The 12,545-nt window shown below is 47.1% G+C and overlaps 1 protein-coding gene across 5 annotated transcripts in view; it reads left to right on the forward strand.

Annotated features, from left to right (window-relative positions):
* The window catches only part of CUX2 (cut like homeobox 2), a 320,122-nt gene that overhangs the window by 257,790 nt on the left and 49,787 nt on the right, over nucleotides 1-12,545 (forward strand). For all 5 annotated transcript variants that reach the window (XM_047828240.1, XM_047828239.1, XM_047828236.1 and 2 more), the window contains one exon: nucleotides 1,471-1,549. In XM_047828240.1, the coding sequence (XP_047684196.1) occupies nucleotides 1,471-1,549 (79 nt within the window). The remainder of the gene's footprint in view (nucleotides 1-1,470; nucleotides 1,550-12,545) is intronic.

The raw sequence follows: 12,545 nt of genomic DNA on the forward strand, positions 1-12,545 counted from the left end.
AATTTGAACCCAGGTGACCTGATCCCAAGGCCTGTGCCTTAGTTGGCCACTTCTTTGAATGAACTGTCTCAGAATCGGCCCCTCTCATTTCCAGGATGGCATCACAGGCAGGACCTTGAGTTGGTGCAACCCGCTTAGATTTGTTCATTCAGCAAATTCTGTTGAGTACCTTCTGTGCACCAGACAATGTACTCACAGAGCTCACATCGAGGGAAGGAATTTGATCACAGACACTCCTCCAAATGACATCACTGGGATTCAGAAGAAAAGCGCAACTTTGCAAGAGGGTGATGTACAAGTGGATATTCCCCATAGATTCATCATTGAAGAAGTTGGCCCCAGAGGGAGAGGTATATCAGTATCAGAGAATAAGGATGTTCCAGTCCAAAGGGGGATACCCAGCCCTGAATATTCCCAAGGATGTAGGGATGGCGGCCTGTGGATAAGGAGCTCGCTCTAGCCATGTGCTGGGATGGCCCAGGACTATGCCAAGGGGACTGGCTACCAAGAGCCAGCATCAAGGCCACTGTGAGGCCAGAGCTCAGAATTCGTAGCCAGGAACAGAGAGGGATGAGATGGCACTATGTCCCAGAAATGTCTTGCTGAAATTCATCTTATGGAACCTCACCGGCAGAGTGAAGAAAGTCTGTGAGCAAGAGAACAAATGCATGAATGAACTCTTCACCACTGGGTCATTCAGCCATTTGTGTTTTCATCAGTCAGGAAGCATGCGTTGAGCTATTTGCCATCTTATGAGAGCTTTAACAATTTCTCTTTAATTCTCAGTAGCTAGGAATGTTCCCCAGATGTGTCACACTTTCCCCCAGAACGTGTGTCATATTTGAATCTCCAGCATTACCCTTTAATAACAGCGATAATAATAATAGCTGTTAGTAAAATACTCTGTTGCAGGCCCTGTGCTAAACACTTAACATGCAGCTTCATTCAGTCCCCATAAGAGGCCTGGGAGGCCTATTTATAGGAGGTTCTAGTTTTCACCCATTTTCCAGCTGAGGAAACTGAGGATCAGAGAGGGCCAGTGATGTGCCCAAGGTCATACAGCTAGGATCCAGTACGGCCAGGATTTGAATGTGGACTTTCTTTTTTTTATTTTTTAAGTGTCTTTATTTATTTTGAGAGAGAGAGAGAGAGAGAGAGCCCAAGCTGGGGAGGGGCAGAGAGAAGGAGAGACACAATCCCAAGCAGGCTCCACCCTGTTAGGGCAGATCCCAGTGCGGGGCTCGAACTCACATACTGTGAGATCATGACCTGAGGTGAGATCAAGAGTCAGATGCTTAACCAACTGCGCTACCCAGGCACCCTTGAACCTGGACTTTCTAATCTCTACACTTTTGACTTTCATTTCCCCTCCTCCTCCCCATCCCATGTTTGCAGATACAGAAAATGATCCTATTTTCTTCTAGACTCAGATGCCATGATTACACATGACTCTTTCTCTTGTTTCCAAAGGTGGTGGCCCTTAGTAAGAGAAGTCAGGAGGCCGAGGCAGCTTTCCTGAGCGTTTACAAGCAATTAATTGAAGCACCAGGTAAGAAACACTTGGCTTCCATTAACTGAATAATTCATGACAAGGAACAGCCAGCCGTTAGGTCATTACACAGGGACCTCCCGTCAGTGGGATCTAAGAACAGGCCAAGATGCCTGGGTTAGGCTAGGCCCTGCACAGGTGAGGCTTGTAGGGGTGAGACGGCCCACAGTCTGGCGTGACATGTCCCCACACACTCCTCCACCTTCCCCCACCACCTTCCAGTATTAGCCAGGGAGCTAGATCTCCCACCTGGACCTTCTTGGGGAGCCACATGTCTTGACTGCCAGAACCCCCATCCCATTGCCACGAAGGACAGAGGGTGCCAGAGGAAAGACCTCAAAATGTTTCCCCAACCTCAAAAACTTGCTGTTCAGCGACAGCCAAACCCAAAAGAACCCGTACTTGTGTGACTCTATTACATAAAATATGAAGAGGGGAAACCACCCAAGTGTGCCTCAGCGGGTGACTAGCTGAACTGGTTCATCCATACAGTGGAATAGGAGTTAGCCATAAAAAGGAACAAAGCCCTGACACCTGCTATACCGTGGATGACCCTCAAAAACATGACGTTCGGTGAAAGAAGCCAGACACAAGGTCACATAATGTGAGATTCCACACATACGGGATGTCATAATTGGGCAAATCTGTTAGAGACAGATCTCAGATTGGTGGTTACCAGGGGCTGGGGCGGAGGCGGGGGTGACTGTGGGTATGGGGCCTCCTTTTGGGGGGATAAAAATGTTCTAGAACTAGATAGAGGTGGTGGTTGCACAGCATCGTGAATGTCCAGTGGCCACTGAGTTGTTCACTTTAAAATGGTAAATTGTATGTTCTAGAAAGTTCACCTCAACTAAAAAAATTAACCTGTACTGTTAGAAGTCAAGAGAGTGATTTCTGTTGGAAGAGGGCGATAGTTCCTATCAGGGGCCTCTGGGGGCCAGAGATGCTGTTTCTTGATCTCAGTGTCAATCACAGAGCAGTGAGCAGTTTAAGAACATTGAGCTGTTCACCTAAGACATACAGATACATTTCTGTAAACGTTTCCCTTTTCCAAAATGGCCCATCCTATGCCACCTTCTCATTCCTTGACTCAGAAAAGGAAGCCCATAGAATTGTAGTGATTTGCTTAACAACAGTGGGTCTGGGAGGGGACTCTCTGTGCTAACTCCCTCCACCCAGACAGCCCCCCAGGCCTTTCCGGGCCCCTCCACACAGCCCCAGGAATCCGTACTATCTGGTGATTGGGGCTGGGGTTTATGAAGAAGAAAATGAAATCCCAACTAAGCCAAGCCATGGATAAGACAAAATCATTTCTACCCGAGGTCAAGGTCGTTTGTGGAATCTTTGTGTTCGTGGGGTGAGAAGGTCCCTCACTCCATCTGTCGTGGGCAACCACAGTAGCTTGAGTAGTGTCCTCTCAAAATTTACGTCCACCCTGAACTTCAGAATATGATCATATTTGGAAGCAGGGTCTTTGCATATGTAATTAGTTAAGGATCTTGAGATGAGACCATCTGGATATGACTAGCGTCCTTATAGGAGGAAGAGAAGACACAGAGAGACAAGGGAAGAAAGCCAGGTGTAGACAGAGGTACAGGTTGGAGTGATGTGGCCCCAAGTCCAGGAATTCTTGAGGCCACTAGGAACTGGAAGAGGCGAGAAGGATCCTCCCCTGTGGCCCTTCAGTGGGAGCAGGGCCCCGTTGACACCTCAATTTCAGACTTCTGGCCTCCAGAGCTGTGAAAGAGTAAATACCTGCTGCTTCCAGCCACCCAGTTGGTGGCACTTTTTCACGGCAGCCCTAGGCAACTGACACAGCAGTGCTGACTTGAGGCTGTCCCTCATGTCCCATGGTCTAGGAGAAGAGGGAATCCTTCAGCCTGTTTACTCAAAGTGTGGTCCCCCTGCAAGCTGGTTGGAAATCCAGCACCTCAGGCCCCAGTCAGCTTCTGCATTTTCACAAGCTCCCCGAGCCCTGTGAACATGTCAGAGTTTAAAAAGTACTCCCCCTGGGGTGCCTGGGTGGGTCAGTCAGTTAAGCATCTGACTCTTGGCTTTGGCTCAGGTCATGATCTCACAGTCATGGGATCAAGCCCCACATCTTGCTGTGCACTGAGCACTGAGCATGCAGCTTGCTTAAGATTCTCTCCCCCTCTCTTTGCCCCTCCCCTGCTTGCTCTCTCTCTCTCTCTCTCTCTCTCTCTCCCTCCCCTCTCTGTCTTAGATAGATAGATAGATAGATAGATAGATAGATAGATAGATAGACAGACAGTCAGCAAGCACTTACCTGGAAAAGAGATTGTTCTGCCCTCTGTGTGTTACAAGCCCCAAGGAAACAGGTCAACCAGTCCCCCTTCACTGGGGTACAAAGAGGTTGAGTCTGATGCCCGAGGAGCAGCGAGGCTCAGGTCTCAGCACATTCAACAAATATTTCCAGAATGTCTGCTCTGTGTGACAACTTGCCTACACAAGGGAGTCTGTGTTCATTTACTGAGGCTACTGTAACAAGTGGGGGACTTCAAACAACAGATATTTATTGTCTCATAGTTCTGGAAGCCAGAAATCCAAAATTAAGGTCCCTCTAGGGGAGGGGCTCTTCCTTAACCTCTTCCAGCTTCTTGAAGCTCCAGATGTCCCTTGGCTTGTGGCCATATCATTCCAGTTTGTGCCTCTGTCTTCACATGGCCCCTCCTCCATATGTCTGGGTCCCAAACCTTCAGCTCCTTTCTCTTATAAGGACACTGGTCATTGGATTTAGGGCCCACCCAGGTAATCCAGGATGATCTTCTACCAAGATCCTTAACTTAATTACATCTACAAAGATCCTTTTCCCAAATAAGGTCACATTCACAGGCTCCAGGCTTTAGGGCATGGATATATGTTGGGGGCCATCATTCATGTAGAGGCATGTGCATACTACAAACACCCTCCTTGCCCTGGTCCTGCCCTCTAGTCCCAGGAGAGCAGAATGCTGCGTGGGTCTTCTCAATGAGGATGTTTCAGCAGCAAGAATGGCTGAGGCTGGACCATACGGCCCTTAGGGCTCTACACCCACTATGGGGACATGGCTGTGGGGCAAGAGGCCTAGACAGCCATGTCCACAGCCCCAGCAGGTGTCACCCTCACTGAGGACCATACCAGGCATGTGGCTGAGAGGCCCCATTCGTGGCAGGCACTTTGCTTATGTCTCTGCTCTCATCAAAGGTATCTGGAAAAATCATGGGAAAATAAACCCTCTTAATTTCCATCATTCTTCAGTCTTTAAGGTCCCACAGGCTCCGTGACTAATGACTTTGGAGAGTAACCCACAGCAGACCCCACAGATGTCTCCCAGGAGTTCCCACACAAGGCTCATCCTCTGGGCCTCATATACCTCCCCTGTAGCATCAAGGGCAGCACTGAGACAGGCCTGTTTTCCAGGCTCCGGGCTAGACTCAGGGTGGAATCCTACCTGGACCACTTACTCGCTGGGTGACTGTAGACAAATTAATTCGCCTTCTGAATCTCAGCCTCTTCTTGTAGAAATTGGAGACTGAGCTATTCTCATCATCATGTATGTGTCTGGCTTCCCTAGAAGTGAAATTCTCTAAGCCTGGGACTGAGTCATGCTGAGTTTGTATACCCAGAATCTGGTACCTAGTAAGTACTTAATAATTGTTGAATGAATTAGAAATAAGACTCAGATATAGAAATGGGGGAGGGGAAGAGGCATTTGAATGTAAAGGTGCCTTTTCAACTAAAGCCCTCTGCCTGTCACATGTTGATTTACTCAGCATTTATCAAGTACCTGCCGTGTGCCTGGTACTTGCTAGACACTGCAGACCTAGCCATGAGCCTGCAGATGCAAATCCGGCCTTCAGGGAGCTTGCATTCCGGTGGCAGTGGTGACCACATCATCGCTTGAATGATCATCGCTAGTGGCAAACCTCGGGGAGCACCAGCAAGTCTAGTGCTTGAGGGCGAGGAGAGGCTATGGCCCTTGCTTGTCAAAGAGCCGTTAATTCCGGGGTTCACTTTACACAATCACAGGGCCACAGTGCCAGCCAGGGACTGTGAGAGGTCCCAGGACTGGTGCGGAGCTTTCCAGAAGGCCCTCATGCCCTCTTGCCCTCTCCCCAAAGGGTCGTTCCAAGTCTGGTGCTGACTCCACGCGTCTAATTTCCCAAGTCTGCTCCCCAGAAGTGGAGAGGCGGGGGAGACGCACGTCCCTAGCTGTCACTGAGTTGGAGAAAAGGAGCCTTAACTGATGGAGACATACCGTTCGAACGGCCCCTTTAGGGGCTCTAATTCATTTTCGAGACATTTAAGAATAACAAAATGTTTTAATGATTTCTTAGGGGAATTAGGAAGACATATTTTTGTTCTCATTAAATTTTATCCTCAGACACAAGAACCAAATGTCAGATGTGTTTTTGGTGCTCGGAGCTTCCCTGCTCGCTATCCCCCACCCCCCACACACACACTGCTCCAACCCCCTCCAGAAAAATAACACTCCTAGAAAATTTGCCAGGATGCACACTCTCCTGTTTTTATATTTCTTGACAGGCAAATTATTTGTCGAAATACTTTCCACCCCCCTCCAAAGCCACACAAGTCCTGATTCAACATTTTTGTTTTGAATGACTGCTGCCAACACAAATCTTTGGCAGAGAATGCGATATGGCGTGATTGCTCAGCAAGTATTTTGATAAGTGTGCAGCCTGTATGTCTGTAATTACGAAAGAAAACCGTAAATCTTTTGGATATTGTTCACACAGATGTGGCGTGAAGTGAGAAAAAAAGCAGTAAAACGTGTTAAAAGCATAATTAATGTCATTGTTGTGGAGGATGATTTGATTTAAACCTTTCTGACTTCTGTATCGGTGGCGGCTGATTTCTTTATCACGCTCACAGTCACTAGGTACCGACCTGAGCTTCACAAAGCTAACTTGTTAACTGAGTGATTAGTTAAAAGGAAAAGGAAAAAAAAAGGAAAGAAAGAAAAAAATGAAAAAAAAAGGAAACAAGGAGAGAGCAAGTAAGAGGGCAGGCAGAGGAACACTGCTGAAGAGATAAGAAGAGAGAGGTGAGTGCCCCAAAATGTTTTTTCTGCTTTACTTTGGTTTTTAAAAATCCAGTGCAGGAGATGGCAGCTCCTGACAGGCGTTTCTCTCCCTGCTGCTTCTTTCAGGAGGCAAGTCTGGTCAGCTTAGGTGCTCAAGCTGCAGGGTCACACACAGCTGGGTAGGACTCCCAGCTTGGTGGTTTTGAGCTGTGTGACCTTGGGCAAGGGCCCACACCTCTCTGAGCTCTGATTTCTATGTCTTTAGCAGAAAGATAATACTAGAACCTACTCACCATTTGACATAGGATTCACCATGCTAGGCATGAAAGCATTTGGCAGGGTTTAATAACCAGCCCATTGTAAAGCTGGCATCAGAATGTAAGTTACATGGATCACAGGTCTTTGCTGATAATCTCAAGGCTCTGTCATTTATCGAGGACATGAGGTGAGCAGTTTAGGCAACAGAGTTACTAAGTCTGGAATAGGAAAATGTTTTATGGTGTTTAGGGTTTTAAAAAAATGCTCCCCAATTATAAAAGCCACATATGCACAACTGTCAACTTCAGAAAATACGGAAAGGTAGAAAGAAGGCAAACTACCTACTGGAGAAGCAGTGGGAACACCTCTTCTTTCTGATCTTTTCCCTGCGTATTTTTTCAAAACGGTCGTTCATTCTGCTTGTACCATTTTGAATCGTCCTTCCTTTTACTAAACCAACATGAGCATCTGTATTTCCCTGTGTTATTAAAAGTCCTGGGTAGCTTTGGTTCATCGTGTGTAATGGTCTCTTGCGTGACTGTGCTGTAACTTACTGGACCCCCTCTCCAACACTGGGCATTTAGGGTGCTCTGGAATGCACAGCTTACTGGTACTGTGCTGTAGTTCTGAGGACAAGGAAGAAAACTTGGGAAGGAAAATATATCATAGCCACGCATTGACCACAAACCCAGGATCAGTGATCAGAAAGAATAAGAATTTTTTTCTCCTTTTTGATTTATTTTGTGCTCATTCATTTATTAGTTACACTAAGTATCTTTTCATATGTTATGAACCACTCATATTCTTTTGTGAATCACCCATTCATGTACATGCAACCCATTTTTCTATCAGATCATTTTCTTAATGATTTGTAGACACTCTTTGTATATTAGGGATAATAACCTTTGTCCTGATAAACATGTCTCCTATCTTTCCCCCCTAGTTTGCCTTTTGTTTGTAATCTCTTGTATATGATACATAGCAGGCATTCAAAAAATATTTGCAGAAAGCAGGGAATCTTACCAAACCTTTGCTTTATGGCTTCTGGATTTCATGTCATTCTTTTAAAACCCCTTCTTGATTAAAGGTTATAGGGGCTTTTTTAGTACTTTTGTGATCTTAATTTTTAAAAATATGAATTTGAACCATCTGAAATATAGGTTGATGGAAGTAGTGAAGGAGGTTAAGATTTTAGCTGTGCATTTGTCCTAAATGACTTGTTCTACCGCCATCTAGTGGATAAGCCACTTTCACAAATATAGGAAACAAGGATTTTAATGTAATGAGAAACTGTTGTTTCTGCTTGCTCTCACTTCCTTCCCTTTCTCCCTGAATATGCCTCTGCTCACTTGATCCGGTAGGGAACAAGGCCAGATTTTCCCTAAAATGGTAGTTAACTTTAGAAGGTATTACCCCACCATCTCCTGCCACACCTTGGCCCTTGCCACTTCCTCTGTCAGAAGTGCTCTCTCCCCACGGCCACCTGTCTGACTTTCACTACTCCTGGTAACTAAAGACTAGAAGAAGATTAAATGGAAGCATCTGGCATGACGCTGGTACCCAGTAGGTGCTCGATACGTGGCTGTTCCCTTTCAGAAGGAAAGACAGGCATTTCAGCTGTGGCTTTTCACCAGTTCACTCTCTGAGCACCTTCTAGTGCTGAGCCCTATGGGAATTCAAGCTTGAAGCTTCCTCTGCCCTCAGACACCCGAAATCTGGCAGGGACAGCATAACCCAAAGACAGATGGCCAGAACACCCAGCAGAAAAAGGGGTCCAAGGCAGGACAGCCAAAGAAGACACTCTTTGAACTTGGTTCTAAAGCATAAACTACCATCATTGTGTGGCTGTTTCTCGGGTGCTTCCTGTGTGTCAGACAGTGAGCCCAGCCCCCAACAGAAACAAGTTCATGATCCCCAAAGCCCCCTTGGCAGTAGGGACCACCGTCCTGTCCCATTGTGTAGCTGAGAAAATGTAGGCTCAGAGACTTTACCCAAGGTCACACAGCAGAGAGTGGTAGAGCCTAAATCCTGACGCTTGGCTCCTAAGCCAGCTGAGGTTTAATTTAAAAATTGATGGGCTGCCTGGGTGGTTCAGTAGGTTGAGCATCTGACTCTTCATTTCGGCTCAGGTCATGATCCCAGGGTCATGGGAGCAAGCCCTGCATCAGGCTCAGCACTGAGCACGGAGCCTGCTTAAGATTCTCTGTCTCCTTCCTCTGCCCCTCTTCTCTGCTCATGCTCTCTCTCTCTCTCTAAACTAAAAATAATAAAAATTAAAAGGATTTGGACAAAACCATTGGAGGTTTGACCTCCAAAGAGAGTGACAAACAGCCAAGTGTCTTTGTTGCCAGTAGATTGGGAGGTTCTAGACTAAGAGGGTGAACCCTTTGCTGAAATGCAATGTGTTACCCGAAAGAGGAACAAGTTAACCCCCAGTGGCCAAGAACTCCTTGTTCTTCTGGCCCCGGGCTCCAAATCCTGGTACTTTCACTGAGGGGAAACGGAGTCACAGAGCTCCGAATTCAGGGAACAGAGTGATGTGAGGAGGAGCACCAGCAGGACTCCAGGCTGACGGACCCGCCTACAGAGCAGGACCAATCCCCCGTTCTGTGCCTCCCATTTCATACTGCACTTGATCCTCTGTTTCCTCATTTGTAAAATATGGATAATGATCTTATCTAATTATAGGCCAGTTGATGCATTTGGAGAGAATGGAGAGCCCTTAGCATGGCGCCTGGCACAGAGTAGTAGCCCCATGCAATTCATTGAGCACCTACTGTTTGCCAGGCACTCCACTCACGACCAGGAGCACAGTGTTAAGCAAAACACACTGTCCCTGGGAGGAGGTGGGCACAAAAAACAAACAAACAAACAAACAAAAATACACACTATCCCTGCCTGTCTAGAATTTGTGAAACTCAGGATATGGGAACTTTGTTTTTATTCTAATGGGAATGGCTTTGAGTCCTAGCTCTGCTGCTCCTGGCTGGGTGACCTTGCTTGAGTAACTGGTTCTACCTCTCAGCCTGTCTCCTGTTCTGGAGAAGCACACTTACCTCCTGGTACCTCTGACAGGATTAAGCATGGTGAAGAGTGTAAAAGTCCTGTGAGTGTCTGGCACCTAGTAAGTGCTCAGTAAACAGTAACTGCAGTTATGTTGGTAGTGTTGTGATTACCACCACCACCCCGTGCCAAGAAGGAAGACCTTCTCCAGCCCCTCTGTCCATGCTTAAGCCAGAAGACCCCCAAAGCAGCCGGTGGAGGGAAGAGGGGGTGGGCGGACACATGGCTCACGGCTTCGTGTAAGGGTCCTACGCCCCATCTGCTATGGAAGAGTTAAGATTAAAGGATCAAAGTTAGTCTCGCTGCTGCCGCCAATAGCCTGAGCCTCCCACCCATGCAGGCGCCCAGAGCCTGGGCCCAGATGGGAGAAGGCTTCTGTCTCAAAGATATTTTGGAGGGGCACACGCATACTTCTGCATATATGTGTTTCTAAACAGCCTCTCGGACAGCCTTCGCGGCTCCAGCTTTCCTAAAAAAAGCTCCGAATGCCACTTTCCTTCAGATGGACACAGTGGGAGGAATGAGACAGCTTTTCCTATCTCCCCGGCTCTCCCCCCCGCCAACCCCATAGACACTTTCCGAAAAAACACCAACAGCATCAGCTAGTGGTAGAAGATGGAATAGATGATGTTTTAACCATCTCCTTCGACAACGCCTTTGGAAAGCCTGGTGTGGTATTAAAATATTACAGATCCGTTGACAGTATTCTCTAAGGGGTTAGATCCAATGTAACCAAAATGAATTAGTCATTCTATTAAGCAGTTTATGCATAAAGAGCAGGTTGATGGCTGTAAGACAAAGGCACTCCACTTCCTGACGACGTTCCCCCTCCCTGCACGCCCGGCAGGACCTGCCCCCTCGGATGGTTCACATTTGATCTTCTGTGTCTGCCAGCGTGCTCAATTAATCCAAAAGACTTGTTGTAGTCAAACATTTCTGATTCTGGGTCCCCTGTTTTGGGCTTTTTCATTCAGGTTGGATCTAGGGCCGTTTGATTCCCAATGCCGCTGCCCTCATCTATATATCGACTGTCTGTATGTCGCAGGAGTGAAGTGGGGAGTCCCGGCCCGGCTCTGGGCAGCTGCGTGTCTTGGCTGAAAGGTCTCGGGTGGAAGTGCTGAGCCCGGCAGAAACCGGGGCTCTCTGGCTCCAAAGGAGGAGTTGTGGGGATGTTTTGTCACTTTCCCGGACACCAGGGTATGAGGCTTGCCAGATGCCAGAGAGGGGGACACAGGTCGCTTTGGAGATTGGGGGCTGGGTGGGACCCAGTGCTTCCCCAGGTGAGGTCGCTTGACATAGGGAGCAGCTTCGGTGTACCTGGCACAGCACTGAAACTTTGAACACATAGCGTGCCAGCTGTCACCTTCCTACTTCCTTCTAGATGAAGTTTTCGTCAGGTGCCAGAGCATCTTAAACACCTATGGAATGCCTGTGAATCTCCCCTTTTAACCAAGGGAGATCCAGCCTTGGGCTCACGGCCTTGGGTAGAAATGGCATCTAACTAGAATTTAACAACATCAGTTTTCTTGTTTGTTTTCTATGTGTTTATTTTTTTAAGTTTTTATCTGTTTATTTATTTATTTTTAGTAATCTCTATACCCAGCGTGGGTATAGAGAACTCATGACCCCGAGATCAAGAGTTGCATGCTTTTCTGACTGAGCCAGCCAGGCGCCCCCTCTTTATGTTTATTTTTTATGATTTAAAGCACCTCCAGGTTATGATGCAGGGTCCCAATTATGTTTACAATAATGTAACAGGGTATTCCTTTAAAGTATTTTTAAGTTAAAAAACACTGAGTTACAGGAGCGCCTGGATGGTTTAGTCTGTCGGTTAGGTGTCCGACTCTTGATTTTGGCTCAGGTCATGATCCCAGGGTCGTGGGATCAAGCCCCGTGTCAGGCTCCATACTGAACGTGAAGCTTGCTTGAGATTCTGTCTCTCTGGACGCCTGGGTGGCTCAATTAAGCATCTAGGTTTGGCTCAGGTCATGATCTCACGGTTCGTGGGTTCGAGCCCTTCATCAGGCTCTCTGCTTCGGATCCTCTGTCTCCCTCTATCTCTGCCCACCCCCCCCCCCTCAAAAATAAATAAACATTTTTTAAAAAGATTCTTGGGGCACCTCAGTGGCTCAGTTGGTTAAGTGTCTGACTTTGGCTCAGGTCATGATCTCACAGTTCATTGAGTTCAAGCCCCGCGTGAGGCTCTGTGCTGACAGCTCGGAGCCTGGAACTTGCTTCTGATTCTGTCTCCCTCTCTCTCTGCTTCTCCTCTGCTCACACTCTGTCTCTGTCTCTGTCTCTGTCTCTGTCTCTCTCAAAAACAAACATTAAAAAAAAGATTCTCCCTCTGCCCCTCTCCCCTACTCATTCTCTCTCTTAAAAAAATTTTTTTTAATTAAAAAAAAATTAAAAATTCTGAGTCGCATAAGGACGAATGTTAGGTTGGTAATCTTTTAGGGGCAGGTGGATGCAGCAGTTGTGAAGTGAGTATGCCAGTGCCTGGCATTTGGATTGCACTAGGTTCAAATTCAGCTCCGCCTTTTTCTAGCTTGGTGACCTTACTAGGCCTCAGTTTTTTCATCTGGAATATGGGGATATAAGCATCCCTCAGGTGATTGTTTTGATGATTAA

The sequence above is a fragment of the Prionailurus viverrinus genome, chromosome D3, assembly GCF_022837055.1.
Source record: "Prionailurus viverrinus isolate Anna chromosome D3, UM_Priviv_1.0, whole genome shotgun sequence".
Taxonomy (NCBI): domain Eukaryota; kingdom Metazoa; phylum Chordata; class Mammalia; order Carnivora; family Felidae; genus Prionailurus; species Prionailurus viverrinus.